An 18,799-nucleotide genomic window follows, 5' to 3' on the forward strand; every position below is an offset into this window, starting at 1 on the left:
TCTATTCAACATTATCAATATTAAACTGAATATCATAATTCTATATCTTCACAAAAAAATCAAAACAATATAAAAAATGTACCAAAATAAAAGTGTAACAAGAGGGACTTAGATATCTGACCTTGTTATCTGAAACACAAAAGTTGAGCAATAACCAAAACATAATTTTTTTTAAAAAGTGAAATGAATCTGTTTGGAGTACATTCATGTACTGTGTTCAATCAGACATGTTTAAACTCACATTTGCTGCTAGTTTTTTCCTGGGTGGACCATCTATATGATCTCCTGCAACATCTCCTGTTAAACTCTTCAACTGCTTCTCATACTGAAGACTAAATATTAGAAAAGATAACAGTTGTCAATATACAGTAGGCCTATATATTTTTATTTAAGGAAACCAAAACCTAAGGAAATAATCAATCTTATCATAAAGAATACAATAAGAGGAGCAATCTAAAACTTGTTTCATCAAAATTGGTTATAAAATAAGAGTTATGGAAGTTTAAAAAGTCTTGTTTTACCTTCTATGGGGATCCTCCAATTGGCAAACATGCTTTAAAATGGCTAATTTTATGGACAACTCTCCATTTGTTTGATAAACAAATTTTCAGCTTTTCCTTATCTCTAAAATCACATCTTGTCTCCTCCTTAGCAAAACATACAATGTCATGGAAAAATATAATTCACACCACATACATGTATGTCAAGGTCAGGAGGAGATAATAAGGCCGTCTGCACCATCCCGAGTTTTCAAATTAGCGCGCTATTTCTGATCCGGCAAATTATCCCGATCTGAAAAATCTCGAGATTGTTTGTAATGCAGACGCAATTATCGCGCTAGTTCATAGGATTAATCTCGAGACTGCAATCCCAAGTCAACTTGGGTTTGTTTGCAAAATAGCGCGCTATTTTACGAATTATCCCGCTAATTCGTAGGTGCAGACGCACTCGGGATTGTACTCGGGTTAATTTATTCATGACGTCAGTCCATAATGCAATTCGTGTTCCATTTCCGCCTTGGTCAAAACATAAACACATCGCGATTGTACCGAACGCATGGGAAAGTCAACTTTATCGCGAATAGCGTTCATCAATTCCCCAATCAGCAATTTTAAGAGCCCCAATCTGTTCAAACAAACAATAGTGATAATATGGTACAACACATTTTTTAAAACACTCCATGTGGTTGCTATTAGAGAATTCTTTTTTTTCAGTTATAAAAGCATGTCAACAAAGATAACTCATTCACTCTTAACATGACAAATGTACTGTCTGAAAAACATTTCAATATTTAAAGGACAAATCCACCCCTACAATAAGTTGACTGAAATAAAAAGATTAAAAATGCAACAAGCATAACACTGAAAATTTCATCAAAATCGGATGTAAAATAAGAAAGTTATGACATTCTAAGTTTCACTTAATTTCACAGAATAGTTAATGTGCACATCCTGGTCGGTATGCAAATGAAGAGACTGATGACGTTGTTTCTTTTGTATTTTATGATATGAAATAATCTAACTTTCTACTCATTGTCATGTAGAATTCCCATTGTTTTACCAGTACATGTATATGGTTTAGTCAAGATGGTCCTCATTGTCTTATCTGTAAAATTGAAATATTGTTTAGTTCTACTCATAAAATGAAAAGAAATAGTGCGTGAGGGACATCATCGACTGTCTCATTTGCTTGTCATTTAGTTGTGCATATAATTGTTATGAGAAAAATATTATAAGGGCATAAAAGATATTCACAACCAAGGAAAGAGGTATTGATGCAGAGCATCCAATACAATGGTCTTAGTGGCTATCAATTTACGCATACATTTGTAATTCCGAAGCTTCGTTATTCTGAAGGTTCGTAATTCCGAAGGTTCTTTAGTCCGAAAACTAAATTATTAACTAACCTTATTTCTTTTTCGGATTAACGAACCTATGGAACAACGAACCTTATTTCGTTTTTGGATTATCGAAGGTTTGGAATAACGAGTTCACCTTTGGAATAACGCCACAAATGTTTGGATTAACGAAACCTTTTACGTTTTCGGATTAACGAACATCGAGGTATAGGCAATTTACGTGCTTCGGAATTACGAACCTTCGAAATTATGAAGTGTAACCTCAATTTAAGCCTTCCAGAGTCTTTAATAATCATTTTCTTTATCAAAGTGCTTTCTTATTCATTGGGAGTGTTCAAAGACGACTTTCAAATTAAATATCATTCAACATGAATTAAGACTGAAAATGCAAATTTTACAAAATGCGAATATGAGAAACAAAGGGTGTGTCTATTGTCCCCCATTCCAGGTCGTAAAAGTAAACGTAATACAGATCACGATCGGGAGACAAATTCAAACAAAATACATTTCGAAACGTGATCAGCTCAGATTTTATGGCCTTCAGCACTTTCAAATCCTCACTTAAAACACATCTTTTTTTTACACTAGCATAGCATTTTTTTTTTTTTAATTAACGGATTTATCCTTTGATAAGTCAGCCCATCTGTGCTCATTGAAACACCTGCATAAAGTGCCCTACAAATATTATAATTATTGCGAATGTGCATCATACATGATTGAGTTTTGTTACATCTTTTAATTTGCTCTCCAGTTGAAGCTTACACAAATTGACCCCTTTGTGTTGGGTCAACTGCGCATTAAAGCTGCACTAACGAAAGCAGGAAATCTAAAGACGATAAAAAAATAATTGGCTTTATGATATCGACACTGAATGGTGCATCACTGATCATGTTTCAGTTCTGTGTTTTGTAATTGCCTTATTAATTATGATTCATGTTACTGTTTAAATTTGAAAATCAACATTGAATACACCCATTGTCAGATTATTTTAAAACTTTCAATATTCTCCATCTTTCTCTCCTTTCACACAAATCATTTAATCAATGTACTCAGACTGGATCCTCTTTTCAGCAGGAAATCAATTTTTCTCTGATCAATATTAGATATCCTGTGGAAATAAACAGGGGAAACAGACACGTTCAGTACTCACTTGACTTTTGCTTGAAGTAATTGGCGAACACGTTTGATGGTTTCTGTTTTGTTATCATTGAGAGCATGATCATCACACACGTAACTTTAAAAAGAAAATGAAACGAGACAGGAAACAGATATGATTTAGATTAGAATCAATTTGAAGGAAAGGAGAATTGGTAGAGTAAACAATGTTTCATATATTTTTGCCACCAAGACTCAGCGTACTAGGCTAAAGTGTACATCATCAGTAGATAACAATTACATATACACACAGTGGCAGGCATTTTTTTCGGTGGCTGCGTTACACAAACTATATGTACAGTAATGCTTAAATCTACTACATTGTATAAGCTTTACAATAGCAGTGAATGGGGATATTTCCTTTAATACATACCCATTCATGTTCTTCAACAAGTTTTTCTTTTTTATTAGTCAGGGCCATATGAATTCTAAAAATTGTGAAGAAATGAGCAATCAAGATAAACAACCTTGCTAAAAGACACCGGTGTGATGGGAAGGTTCTATGTTATCATGTTTATTTTTAAAGAAGTAATCACAGTTGAGATTCATGTCACATCCCCTTGACCAACAGATCCATGCCCATGAATGACCCTTGACAACAATACCCACAAATAGACAAGCTGCACCCCACAGCCCTTGTCTTTGGTGACCAACAGGCCTGAGGCTGTTCTCACTACGTTCCTAAAACTAGTTTACTGGAAACTAGTTTAACGCGTAGTGAGAACGGTCAAAGCGGTCTTGGAAGCGATCTTCCAAACCAGTTTGGAAAACCACCTCGCGATGTAGTTTTCAAGATCGCTTTGCCTCGTTAAACTGGTTTTACTGTAAGTGAGGACACAACCGTTCTTCGGGAAGCGATCTTCGCACATTTTGAGCGCGCTACTCCACACGACAGGTGTAGAATGCCTATGCTGCGGTTTCGAATTTTGCACGAAACGTGTCACCCCACTGAGAGCATTTCCATAGCAACAAGAGCGCTTTACGTGAAGTGATTTTGAAAACCACTTTCGTGTGATCAAGTGAGAACGCTAGCAAAGCGATCTTCCAAAGTGGTTTCCTGAATCGGTTTCCAGTAAACTAGTTTTAGAAAGCGTAATGAGAATGGCCTCCTAGTGACTCCCAAGCCCAAGTACAAAGCAGGGAGAATGAATACATAATTGGCTAAGCAACCGACCAGACCAATCAGAAGTACAGTGTATACTACATTTTATTTATTTTGAAAATATTTGTAAGCATAATAAATGATGTTCGTTTGGGATTAACAGACCTGTTAAAGAGTCTAAAAGTATATGTAGGACTTGAGATTGTTTAATGAAGCAAACCAAATTAAACGATGATTCCGAGTTAGGTCAAATTTACAATTTCTAATGTTTCATCACATTATTCTGATGGGCTTGCATGACAGACAAATACATATAATATGCAAGCAAATAAGCCTTTTGCCACATTTGTACATGTCAATTTGCCCATGATTTGGGAGTATGATTTCTTTTGATACAGTACATGAGTCCTAGACAAAGTCACAATATGTAAATAAAATGTACCATCATCTAATAACAAAAACATCAATCATTCTGGAAAATTATCTGAGCTGACGAAATGAAAATTGTTTGTGTTTCATGAAACCCACTCACTTTGAATACAATCAGGCCATACTTGGTCCGAAAATTATACATGTAACAAATCTTTACTTTAATTAGTTATAAACCAAATTTTTTTAGAGATTTAGAATTAAAATTTATATGTTTGGTCAGCTTTCATTATATGTGTTTTGCAGTCTCCAATAAAGGATCAAGGTCAGAGGTCAAAATGTCGTGTACGTGTGAGTTCACACAGAAGCATGATTTTGAAAGCTTAAATTTTGCAATTCCTGTGAATTTCAAAATGAACTAAACTTTTAAAATCATAACTAGTTATGAATCTCTAAAAAAAAATTAGATTTCTAACTAATTAAATTCAGGATTTGTCATAAGTTGTGTTACACACATGACCAAGAATGGCCCATCAGCGGTTAATCAGCTTAGATTGCTTATTAATGATATCTCATACGCATACACTTCTATACAATAAAATAAATGTTGCTTGATTGGAACATACTTCCAGTATTGTGCAGTACCTTTAGGCAAAAAAGTTTATCTTCCGTAACCTGACCGAGTGACCGACCCTAGTAAAACCCTATCAAATACAATCTTTCCTTATTCAAATTTAACACACTAAAAAAATATTGCAAAGTAAGCCTAATTTTTTTCTTATATTTCATTATTTTTGCCCCCAAAAAAATGTTAATAAGCATATTAAAGGGCCGATAAATTCAAGGATGAAATCCTGCTTGGTAATTTTATTTTTATGGTGCCACTTGGTTGATAAAAGGTTTGAAATCCACATGTAATATCATGTGAAAAAGAAAAATTCATAGATAATGAAGTTTAATGCTTAAACAAGTTAATTTAGAAATCTGCAGTGACCCTGAATTTCTTATGTATTCCTTTATTTTGCCAGCTTGCCAATCCTTGCCGAAAAATCATGGGTGGGCACCTGTTAAATGTAATGACTCGTACCTGCAATTACTTGTATTGGTAAGCCATTTTCACTCACCAATATACAGCTAAGTTTTCACAGTTAATGGAGGCAGAATGTTGGTTTTCTTCAAAGTGTTTCTTGGCATGCCCATTCACATACCTGAATAAAAATAAGTTCATATCACAAGCATAAAGTAAAGTACCAATATGAAGATACCACTGAGCATTATGTAGAAAAAGGACTCAAGCTACAACTACTATCACTTACAGTGCCCTGACCTACATGTATGAATATATCATTATCTTCAAGAACCAAAAACTGTATAATATAATCTTTTGACAGCACAATCATTGTGACCCAATAGTAATTCAAACATGAATCAAATCAAAATATTTAAAAATTGCCAATGCAATGAAAATTCTTTTTCTTCTGTTTTGTTTGAAAATGTTATTCAATTATTTCTTAGTTTTATAAAATTCACATACATTCACATGCCACATTCTCATTGTAAGTTTATAATATTCCATATAAAACATGATAAATTGAAAAGGCAAATTTTTAGAATAGTCATGACTCATGAATGTTCTCAGATGTTTTACCTTCCACAAAGAACTACTCCACAAGCTAAACACATCCAGGGACTCTTGTTAGATCGACAAACTATAACAAGGAAAGAAAGAAAACAAACAAACATTGTATGAGTCTATTAGAAATTACTTTCTCATCTCAATATCTTAAATGAAATTTCACACAACAAAGGGAATATCACTCATTTTTAATGCAAACTTAGCTCTGTCATTAAAAAGCAATCTTGTCAAGTTATAATTTAAGAATAACTATCATGATGAAAAATAGAATGCTGACAGCATCCTAAGGTCTATTGTCATGTTTTCAAATATTTTAACACTCAATTTGAAGTATATTCAATTCTATATAAAGGAGCGTTGCAGTATGATATACATGTATGTGTACATGTAAGTATCTAATTAATACAAGAATGTTACATTATAACATTGCTTTGTGTCCACTCAAATGTGTAGTATCAAGGCCTCCATGCCTCATAGAAAAAGCACAACAGAAAAACCAGTAGCGACGACGACACAGCATGCGACAAACAGGGAAGTGTATCACGAGTATTTGATTCACAGAACGAGAACGAGAGTAGAAGTGGTGGGGAGAGAAAGAGAGGGAGGTCATGCGCAGTTCATCAAACCATTAAACATCACTCTTTCTCTGCCTCTCCTACAGCTAGATCCTCCTACTCTTTTTGGCCCCTGAAATGGGACGTCTTATGACCTTTTTATATCTGATGTAATTTATTCTTTGCTGGATTTGACAATGAAGACCCCTTTTCATTATTTCTGTGTTTGTACATACACAGTAGTTTCAGGGGATCCACATTTCAATGTAACCTTTGCAAAAAGTATTGGTAAATCCACTTTTCGTGCATGTATACAGGCATACTGTAAATTATTTCTCTAATACTTGTTTTGTTTGTTTGCCTTTTTTAATTTTTATAATGGTATGTTGCCTACATGTACCTGTATGCTGTTGTGTACTGGTATGCTGTAATGTATCATAATGTGTTACATACATGTAGCTTACATAATAAAACAAGTGTTAATTGTCAAGGCAAAGACTGTAGCTATTAGAGCAACATCGCTTGATCTTGTGAGACCTAGAAACTGAAAGTTCAAAAATGGCAATGTACTGTACATGTAATGTTAAACATATATCTTGCTGGTGTTCAACTGTAAATGAAAATGTACATGAAGTGGCATGGCACAAGTCACATTTACTTATTTTTTCAGACTTTCTTTTTCAGAAGACATTAATGTGCAAATGTCCTAGTTACATGTAGACCTAGTCCCAATCTTCACACTCAACTCCGCATATCATAGAATTAATAATAATAATACATGTAGTTACATTTATATAACGCTTATTACACTTTGTTTATAGGCGCTTTACATTGCAATTATTATTACCCCGGTCGTACATGTAGAATACTTGCATGGCATGCCCACACACAATGTATGCATTTCTCCACTCCCTGGGGAGCATTTCAACAAAAGTTTTGCTAAGCATACTACATAGGCTTTCGCATACTACAGATCAGAGTACCCATCTAACACCTGGGTGGAGAGTGGCACAGTGTGGATTGACGCCTTGCTAAAGGACGCTAGGCCGCAGTGGGAATTGAACTCATGACACTTTGATTGCAAGGCAAGAGTCCAAACCGCTACGACATACCGCTTCCACCAGATGTGTAGCATCAAGGCCTCCATGCCTCATGAAGAAAGCACAATCAAAACTAGCAAGGTAGCCACAAAGAATTAAACATTTTTATATCAGAGTTTAAACCAAATAATGCCAACAATTCCATGATCTTCACGTTTAGATCATTCAAATTGTCTCTGTGTATGTTACAGACCAGTGAGAACAGGCTATTTATTAAAATGTTTGACTGCTGAAGTAATTTTTTTTCTTCACAACTGTTTCCCTTTCAGTATTAAATTCGGTAGTATTCTCACCAGAAAGAATCCCTTTTATACACCAATCACGTAGCTGTATTACAATTTTGCTGGTAAAATGGTAAAATAAATAATGTCCTGTTTGAAATTAAATACTTTTAATTTTTAACTAAATATTTTACATTGATTTAAAAAATTGGCTGCACTCGCTGCAGAATACCTCATATTATCCAGCAAGTATACACTCATTCATGTACACCTCTGAATTTGGCCTTTGTACTGAATGCAAATGTTGAGTAATAGTTTAGTATGCATGTGATACATGTAGGTTGTTTACTATTCAAACATTTCCAGCCGAACAGTATAAAGGGCACATGCAATTCATACTGTAGCTTCCACGTGGAACATATGTATACTGGCAGTGGATATGACCAGAGGTTTAAGGAAACACCTCCTTGACTTGATCAATCACTACTGATTCTGTGCATGTACATGTCTAGTGATAGGTACATACATGTATGTGAAAATTATGAAACACTTCACCATGTGCTTAATCATTGTCCAGATGCCTTGGAACAAGACCGCTTCATTTGTACATGGGAACAGTGAATCTATACCGGATTCTGTCATACTGCCTCTCAAGTGCAACTAAAGCACACAAAATAGGTACCGTTATGCAAAGTAAAGCAATGCTTGTGCTTGAAACAATTGCTCTTCAGCATATTGCTACTTTTTATGCATCTGACCCAGTATTCTGAATGGTATGATGTATGTAATACCTTTTACATGTACATGTATGTCATTGCTAATAATGCTAAAAATGGAGAGAAATGTCTTTGCTGCAATGTACATTTTATGCATAAATATTAGTAATATTATTGGGGTAGCTACTGTATACAAGGCTGAGTGCATTATTACTAGATAACCTCCAATGCCCCAAGTCTTTTCAAAGGTCACTTGTATCAGCTATTTTAGTCTTCTACCCATATCCTACAAGTCACCAAACACACGCACACAAAAAAAACTATCTGCTGTATTTCTCCTTGAGCAACCACATTCAACTTTTAAATACAGTGGTGCAAAGCTAGTAAATTGAGAATGCATTACTTTTTTTTCAAGAAGGAAAACTAAGTTGGGATCAATTTGCAATGTCAAGATGAAAATGTTCAAGTTCCATTTTACTATAAAAAGGTACTATAGGCTGAAAATATGTTTTTAACAGATAGAAAAGAAATCAGACAAACAACACTGAAAATTTCATCAAAGTCAGACAGCACCTCTAAAACTTAAGGCACTTCTCAAACGTTTAGCTCTGTGAACCTCCCACAAAACTGTCAAAATTCACATTTCGCACTCGTTATATAATGCTTTTATTTTTCATAATTGGTGGAGCTCTCCCATTTGCAAGCAGTAAAAGCAAATATTATCACTTCTGTTATGGCTCAAAAAGATGGCATTTCGATGACACATCTGTATCAGCACTCATTGGTGAGAGTATATTACAGTCCCACATATGCATTTGTGTGTGTTAATAATGAACTTGTTTTTTTTTCTAAACTACTTGTACATGTAAATTTTTTGAGCCAAAACATGACTGAATTTTTTCTTTCCTTTTTTTACTTCTTTCCTTTTTTCTTTCTTTTATCTTTTTTTTTCTTTTTTCTTCTTTTATTCCTTCCTTTTTTCACTTGTTCTTATTTTTCTTTTCTTTCTTCCCTTTTTCCTTTTCTACATTCCTGATTCCTTTTCTTCTTTCCTTTTCCCCCTATTTTCTGCCCCACTTTCTTCTTTTCATTATTATTTTGTTCCTTTTTTCATGCCTGCATTCATTCATTCTTTGTTATTTCTTTCCTTTTTCTTTCCTTCCTCATTTTTCTTTACTTTGTTTTTTATCTTTCTCCCATACTTTTCTTCATTCTTTCTTTAGTTTCTTACTTTCTTTCTTTTTTCCTTCATTCCTTCTTTCATTTCTTTCTTTCTTTTACTTTTTTCTTATCTGCTTCTTTTCTACATTCTACATTCTTCATTATTTTTTCTACAAGTGTATTTCTTTCCTTTATTCTTCCTTCATTTTGTTTCCTTTTTCTTTTCTTCATTCTTTATTTCCTTCCTTTTTCTTTCTTTTCTCTCCTACTTTCATTCATTCAATCTTGTATTCCTTTTTTCCTTTCCTACCTTCTTTCCTCCTACCCCCCCCCCACCCCTTTAAAAAAGAGAACTTTAAACTAGCCACCAAAAAATACATGTACATTAAGGGTGGCTATTTTCCAGGGGGATCTAAACAGAGCCCTCGTTTAAAAAAATAGATTATTTTTTTAGTTGACATATAAGACATACAATATATGAATTCAGTCAGCTTTCATTGATACATGTAAGATACATGTAAAAAATGAATGAGGATTTTTTTTTTTCAAAGAAATAGGAGTCCTAAAGCTATCCTTGTTATCTACAATGTACTGTAGCTAAACTACGCAACAAAGACAACCAGCCAGCCAGTACAATACAAACCCACCATAACACACCAATGTCTAGGATAAATATAGTGTATTTTCAGCCTGGTCATAATTTCAGATAATGTTTTTTAACAAAATGATATGATAAAAAAATAAATAAAGTTGTCTATTACTTTGCTAACAAATTGAAGCTTGTGAATAACATCATCCTCACCAATATCACTAATACAAAGGAAGAAATAAACTACATGTATCAGTTTCCAAAAATAAATACTTACCTTAATGAAATATGGTCTGTGAATAAAGACTATGATTAGTAATGCACGCATCAGCTGATCATGAGCTTGCCTGTATTCAGTGGACAATGCAATTCTCACACATTCAGTAGAAAGGCATTGGCAAGTCAGTATTTCATTTATTCTGCTTTTTTCATGAATATCTTTTTTTATGAACAAATATGCATTTAGATATTTTCCAATGCAAGTCAAAATGGCCCTCTGTTAAGTTATTTGATTTTATCAAAAAACATTATTAATCCATGTAACTGTGTTCATATTAAACCAATACTATTGTATGGAGAAGAAAATGTGGAGTTAAACCAGCATGTAATCTGAAACTATTAAGTAACTGACATTTTAATAAACTTTTTATATACAAATGAAATCAATTTAAAAACCTCCACCAATCTTCAGACTTGTCATCTACAAATTTTTGGTATTTAAAATGCTCATTTACCACTCAAGTGTAAATATTTAGGCCTACTGTAATTGGTGGATGTATCTTTGCTTCAGTTCTGAATTTCCTTGTACTTATTGTAAAGTAAATATTAACAATTCACTTCCCTTCATTGGCTAGCCCAGGTACACACAAACACAATACATTTGCAGTTTCTAGTTTCTACACAAGTACATGAAGTTCATTTTACATATTTTATGTTTTCTGGATAGTAGTTAGTACTGAAATTACCCTTACTAAACATGCAGTAGTGACTAGCCTGTAAGGCTGGCAGCTGTCTGTTTGGGGAAGTTTGTAAACATTTTTTTGGGGGGTCTAGACTCTTTTTAAAATTTCTCCTCCTACATGTACACAGATGGCTATCTATCGTGCACGCACCATTAGGGGACTTGCAGTCAAAAAATCCCCCCCGGCCCCCGGCCACAGGGACCTTTGAATTTGTACTTAAACACCAAACTAGATAAAAAAAATTACTGCGCCAATATCATAACGATGAGGTCTAGATTACCTTAAGATAATTTCAAAAAATGAAAAATACATAGGTACTGGGGAATTACTCTGGTTGAGCTCTGTTTTTTGTTACCAAGATAGCTACCCATTGTGCATAAGAGATGAGATAAATTGCTGATTATTCACTGCAGTACCAGTTTCAAGGTTTAATAGTGCATCTCCCCCCCCAAAAAAAAAAATGCAATGTTTGCTCGAGGGCTGGGTCTCAGTGTTTTGTCAGTCTATTTCAGTCAGTACATTGTATGTACTCTGCTGAGACTTTGTCTTGCTTTGCAACATCAAACTGAGAAAAATCAGAAAATGTTAACAAAACAATCATCCCAAACCATGCAAGCAGCGGAATTTTCAGTCTTAGTATTGGTATGCTAATCAACATTATTTTGCTTTGCTGATATTATATAAAAGGTAAAACTTAAACTATTTGCATCAGCTCGACCTCTTTGAATTTCAACTTTGTAAACTGATATGGGATATTGGAAGTTGACTCCTGCTACACTACTTTGATTACTTAAAGTCAAATATCAGCAACATATCAAAACACCTTCCATTAATCAACATCAATGTTGATAATGATTTAGTTAAATAGAGGTCTACCACAATCACCTTCACTCGTTCTCACTCACATGACGAATGAGAAAAACTATTCCAACATTTGACATAACAATCATGCCAACGTCATTGTCAATAAGTGTGGCCAAGCCCAAGCAAATTTGTGGGGGTTACATATTTCTCACCTGCACATACCCACGACGAAGTGGATTCGCCGTGAGACTTCTTTGTTATCTCACAAACTTCTTGTTTGACATTGTGGGACAAGTGAGGACACTCCATCTGCCAGCCTCAAGGGAACAGACAAGTATTTCGTTTATCACAGGTGGTGTTGATACTACGATGTCCCCCGCGCGGACCCGGGCTAGTGAATGGTTGTGTCGCTGTTGACAAGCTTGTGGCTGAGCTTTAATCAGGGTTGCCTTGAACAAGTTGAGGATGGCGCGTGTTCCGTTATTTTCTTGTTGCTGCCTGGACTAGATGTGATGTTGTTCTTGAGACTATGAAGTGAAGACCAGTGAAGTAGATCTAATAATGTTTAGTCGTTAGGTCTAGTAGTACTAGTACTAGTAGTACGGAGTACGGTAATTCCAAATAATTCCAAGCTGTGGAGACGAGATCAAACAAATTATGACGGTTAAGTCTACTCGTACATGTCGTATGTGTGGATGAGTGATGCTATTTTAAGTATTTACAATTATTCCAGTTCCAGAGCGAAATTTCATGCAAGAGGCAAGGCTGAAGTAACAAGCACGAAATCTAAGTTAACATTACTTTCTTAGGCCAGCTCCAGCTCAGCCTCACGCCGCGCGGTTGTCGGCCAGATCTCCCCAGCCCCGATATTCACTGCGGTCTTTCACCTGACGGTGTGGTATGGTACTGTGGGGAATAGCATTAGCAGGCAGTGTAGTGTGCTTGGTCGTGAAAATCGTGCGGAGCAAAAAAAATGACGCTACGAAACAAACCAATGTCGAAAAATGTGGAATATCAGCTTTCAAAAATCTCCCGTGTTGATCTGCACTATCCAAGAATAAAACGTGTGTCTGCAATATCCTTTACGATTATTCACTCAACTCGGCTCTGACAAAATAGGGTTATTTACAAATTATACCGACGGTGGATTCTCGGATTTGTTTCCACGATGCACACTAAAGCTCGGATCCGGCCGAAGAACAATTTTGTCAAAAATGAATTACGCATGCGCAATAATCAGCCTCGCCCTGACGATACCACATGAAACGAAATATCCCATTGGTCAGTATCATCGGTCAAGGGGCGTCCGAGGTACCGACGCGCTTCTGGAGTACGCGCTCGATCGTTATACAAATAATGACTGTTTGGTGCAAATAATACTTCACGAGGTGAAAGAAAGATGAAATGATTATGACACCCATACACGCTTAATACTATTTTATACAAGCTTTTATAATTATGCTGAGGTAAAATTGATCTTGTACTCAAACTTTGATTTGTATCTGTATTTGATTGATATTTTTCATGGAAATGAAAATAAACTTCTTGAATCTATGTTTACTCACATTGTATCTTCTTTAATTATTTATGCATTATGTTTTAGACTAAAACACGTTATCCCGTTAGCCTGTATTGGCTGGTATACTCGAATGTAAATATTGTAAATAATGTAAATATGTTGTATTTGATACTGAGAATTTATTTCTTTGTTGTTATCTGATTTTCTTCAATGCCCTTTTAAGGGTGCATGACATGGGAGAATAAAAAAAACATTGCCATTGTCAACAGACCGAGCTCGCGCACACTGCATGAACATTTCATCTGTCTCATGCGGGGTCTCATGAAGTATTCTGTCAATTGCACTCATAAACATTCATTATTTATTCTTATACAACCGTCCCAAAATGTTCTGTAATCTGATTGGTCCAAATTGGATCACATGATATTCAGCGAATTGTACTAATGCATCCAAAATGCACTATCCCGCACTTAATTACGTCATACCAAAGTACTATCCTGCACTCTGACGTCAGAGTGCAGGATAGTGCGATGTCTGGAATTATCTAGAATTTAGATCAAAATATAGCATGATCGGGGTAACTCAGTAACATGGGGATGAATTAAGGGAGGGGGGGGTGTATAAAACCATGGACCTATTAACAATGCACGCATTCTTGTGCATAGATGACCTAAATAATAAACTCTGTGCTCGACCCGCCAAATGGATATACCACACTCGGTACTGCGGACCTCGTTGCGGTTGGCTCTTCTCGCACATCGTTCATTATTTGGCCCTGCATGCACGCGCTTACGTGCATTATTTGTATAATATTCGTGTGATGGTGCGAGATTTCGCATGAGGTGAAAGAAAGATGCTCTATTGAACTCGGATCATAACGCCTCGTTGAATAGAGCATCTTTCTTAGTTTCACCTCATGCGAAATCCTGCACCATCGGCATCACGCTATTTGTATTCCATTCAACGAGGCATAGCAGATTTGAATGGATCATTCATCTAATCTCTCTTTCACTGTATTCTGTCAATCGAATCGCAAATCTTGAGTCATTAGGCCTATAGCAGAATAGATGCGTGGAGGTTTACTGAGTCATAAAAAAATGAAAACACACTTATTACTAATGTTCGTATAATTCTTGATGCAACGGTTGATTGTGTACTTCCATACTATCAAAGGCTGGAGGGGGGTACTTGGATTATGATTGGATGTGTGTGTGAGGCTCAGGGCTTGAAACCCTTGTACAATTACTAAGGGTCATTTGACCGTGAACAGTACCCATGTCTAAGAGTTTTTCTCAAAATACCGACCCATGCCTGAGGATTTTCTTTAAAATATAGACCTATTTCCCAGATTAATACTTCATGCATGCACTATGTATTTACGGTACTATATGGTCGGTCCAGGAAACAGTTCCCTGCTCGGTCGAGTGTGCCATCAGATAGGCATAGAGTGACGTACCCCGGTGCCCATTGCTATCGTACTAAGATGTGGAAATGCTACAGGTAGAATTTACCGGCTCGTCCCAGGTACTCGAACTCTCGACCCGGGGACTAACAGACATTTCCGGGGCTTTTCCGGGGGCTTGTCCTAGGAATTCTTATAATAGGCCTACTTGGTGTTTTTCAGAATCGGACCCATGTCTAAGGACTATTCAGTTAAAAAATAGGACCCATGGTCTCGCATCATAATTTAGTGAGATCTATGTCCTCTCCACACATTTTATTTCACGTTGGACAGCGCTTCAAAATTTCATTTCATTTCATTCGTTTATTTCCATTTTCAACAATTACAGTTTCTTCTGTACGTGTTGATATATATAAATAACAAAACATATTTCAATTATTCCTGTACAGAAAATTATATTCAAGATTATTACAAATCAGGTTGAAAATGGAGGAGGCTGCTAAAAAGCGGAGCTTGTAGAGTGCAGCCTCCTAATTTCGGGTCAGTAGGCCTATAAAAAAAAAATTCAGCTCGATCGCGCTTCCCAATCGCATGTTTGTTGAAATACACAGCTTGTTCATTTACGTAATCTGAATTTGTTCTTTATATAAAAAAAGTATAGATATTGATTTTTAAGTAAAAAATATCAAAAGTTTTGAGCTAGCGCTTCTGCACCGACAGTGATTATTATGTCCTTGTTTTGATTCTCATTTTTCTTTTTCAGCTCGCGCTTCGCGCTTGCATCATTATTCAGTGAAGTCCTCTGACAGTGCTTAAAAATTATCCCTTTTGGATCAGTAAATGAAACAAGTGGAATGCCTCTGGCCGTCTCACCTGCATCACGCGATTCAATATAGCAGCAGTGCTGACTTTGAATACTACTCTAACTCGCACAAGATATTCAGTGATACATGGTTACTCTTATGTCCACTTTTTATGAACTAGACCAATAAACTTACAGAGATATGATGGTTATTCAACAAAAAACCCCAACATGGCCAAAGTTCATTAACCTTACATGACCTTTGACCTTGATCATGTGACCTGAAACTCGAACAGGATGTTCAGTGATACTTGATTACTCTTATGTACAAGTTTCATGAATCAGATCCATAAACATTCAAAGTTATAATTATGATGGTAATTCAACAGATACACCCAATTCGGCCAAAGTTCATTGACCTTTGACCTTGGTCATGTGACCTGAAACGCGCACAGGATGTTCAGTGATGCTTGATTACTCTAATGTCCAAGTTTAATGAACTAGACCAATAAACTTTCAAAGTTATGATGGTAATTCAACAGATACCCCCAACTCGGCCAAAGTTCATTGACCCTAAATGACCTTTGACCTTAATCATGAGACCTCAAACTTGCACAAAATTTTCAGTGATGCTTGATTACTATTATGTCCAAGTTTCATGAATCAGATCAATAAACTTTCAAAGTTATGAGGGGAAATCAACAGATATCCCCAATTTGGCCAAAGTTCATTGACCCTAAATGACCTTTGACCTTGGTCATGTGACATGAACCTCATGTAGGATGTTCAGTGATACTTGATTAACCTTAGGTCCAAGTTTCATGAACTAGGTCCATATATTTTCTAAGTTATGATGACATTTCAAAAACTTAACCTCGGGTTAAGATTTCGATGTTGATTCCTCCAACATGGTCTAAGTTCATTGACCCTAAATGACCTTTGACCTTGGTCATGTGACATGAAACTCTGATAGGATGTTCAGTAATACTTGATTAACCTTATGACCAAGTTTTATTAACCAGGTCCATATACTTTCTAAGTTATGACGTCATTTCAAAAACTTAACCTCAGGTTAAGATTTGATGTTGACGCCGCCACCGCCGCCGCCGCCGTCGGAAAAGCGGCGCCTATAGTCTCACTTTGCTTCGCAGGTGAGACAAAAAAATCAGCTTGCATGGCACAACAGTTGTTATGACTATCACATGAGAAACTCAAGTGCTTGACCAGACAATCCCAGTGGAAACCACCAGACCTCACAGGGAGGGGGCGAGCTGGCATGGTGCCAACCTATCGTAAAATACGGGAGTAGTGTATATTGGTTCCTACTTAGACCACGAACAAACTGCAAAGACCTGGACAATCTGAGAATTAGACTAGACAAGATCCAGCAGGATATCGAGACACTCTACATCCTTTTTGGAGGGGACTTCAACATCCCTGCAACATCTTGGTCCCCAACCGAAGCTATGTCTCCGCTCCAGAATTAGGAGATGTTAGGTATCGCTGATGATCACAATCTAGAACAACTAGTTGATTTCCAAACTCGGCGGGATACAAATGAGACTGAAAGCATACTTGACCTGTTTTTCACCACTATATACTCATCTCTAGTAACAGAAGTTAAACCCAACCCAGGTTTCTGTGACCTTCTGTGGTGATGGTAGAAATCAACATAAAAGCACCCTTACCTTCAAGACAACTGAGGGAAGAAGTTAGATGAGGGCAAGCTTAAAGCAGATGCTGAATATTTTTGCGAAAGCTTCCTTAACTCAAACCCTACTGTAAAAACAGTTGAAGAATTTTTGTGTAACTTCCGAGATACGGTGTATGACCTGACGCGAAAGCAGATACCTAATTCCAGAATCGTATCCGGAAAAGCACGTGTGCCATGGCTGACATCGAAACTCAAAGAGATTCTGTCGCAAGAAGGAGAGGATACTCCCCTCTCAAAAGCAAAGAAACTCGGGGGCCAAGCTCGATGGGATAACTCGGGGGATAACTATAAAGAATACAGTTAACCAAGAGCTTATGAAGGCACGACGAGAATTTATATTAGATCTATCTGAAGCAGATTATAAGGATTTTTGGAAATACATCAAAGCCGGACGAAAGGATAACGTCGGGATCCAGAGTATTAAGACTGGAAACCAAACCATAACCGATGATCAAGGAATTGGCTTAGCAATTCCAAAGCGTCTTCTCCACAAAAATTTTGGTCAGATCCTTAACCTACCCCAAAGGCATTTCCCAAAGATGCCTAGATTGACAGAGAAATGAGTGTTATAATATAGTTGTTGAAAAACTGGATATACCTCAAAAGCTGCAGGTCCAGACAACATACCAAATCGTATCCTCAAGATTGCAGCTATAACTAGCTCCTGTTCTGCAGTTAATGTTTAGGTAATCATACGACCAAGGACTTCTCCTGATGATTGGTGTAAGGCCAATATTGCAGCTATCTACAAGAAGGGCGTAAAGAGTGAACAGCCAATTTGATATCGTCCCATAAACAGTGTATGCTGTAAACTAATGGATCATTATATTAGATGGCCGGCTGATGAAACAAACATCTTTCCACGAACTCGATCATTTCTGATCGCCAACATATGCATGCTCTCTTATAGGGTAGATCATGTGATACATAGTTGATCACTACAATCCATGATCTTGCTTCAATTTATAAGACACGTGTGACATCGCTATCCTAGCAAGGCATTCGATGTTGTCCCTCATCAGAAACTGCTGCAGAAACTACAAGTACATGGTATCCGCAACAAGAATCTTGAGTGGATAAGATCTTTTCTGACGCGTCGCTTCCAAAGGACATTGGCAAATGGCAAAACATCAAA

At 36.3% G+C, this 18,799-nt stretch overlaps 1 protein-coding gene across 1 annotated transcript in view; it reads right to left on the minus strand.

Moving 5' to 3' along the window:
• The window catches only part of LOC121415031 (ubiquitin carboxyl-terminal hydrolase 3-like), a 31,944-nt gene extending 18,511 nt beyond the window's left edge, over positions 1-13,433 (minus strand). Inside the window, exons 1-5 of the mRNA XM_041608088.1 lie at positions 12,440-13,433; positions 6,133-6,193; positions 5,609-5,692; positions 3,009-3,092; positions 242-332 (exon numbers count right to left, since the gene is read on the minus strand). Coding sequence (XP_041464022.1) covers positions 242-332; positions 3,009-3,092; positions 5,609-5,692; positions 6,133-6,193; positions 12,440-12,536 — 417 coding nt within the window. The 5' untranslated portion in view covers positions 12,537-13,433. The remainder of the gene's footprint in view (positions 1-241; positions 333-3,008; positions 3,093-5,608; positions 5,693-6,132; positions 6,194-12,439) is intronic.
• Between the last annotated feature and the right edge of the window lie 5,366 nt (positions 13,434-18,799).

Source organism: Lytechinus variegatus, chromosome 5 (assembly GCF_018143015.1).
Source record: "Lytechinus variegatus isolate NC3 chromosome 5, Lvar_3.0, whole genome shotgun sequence".
NCBI classification, from domain to species: domain Eukaryota; kingdom Metazoa; phylum Echinodermata; class Echinoidea; order Temnopleuroida; family Toxopneustidae; genus Lytechinus; species Lytechinus variegatus.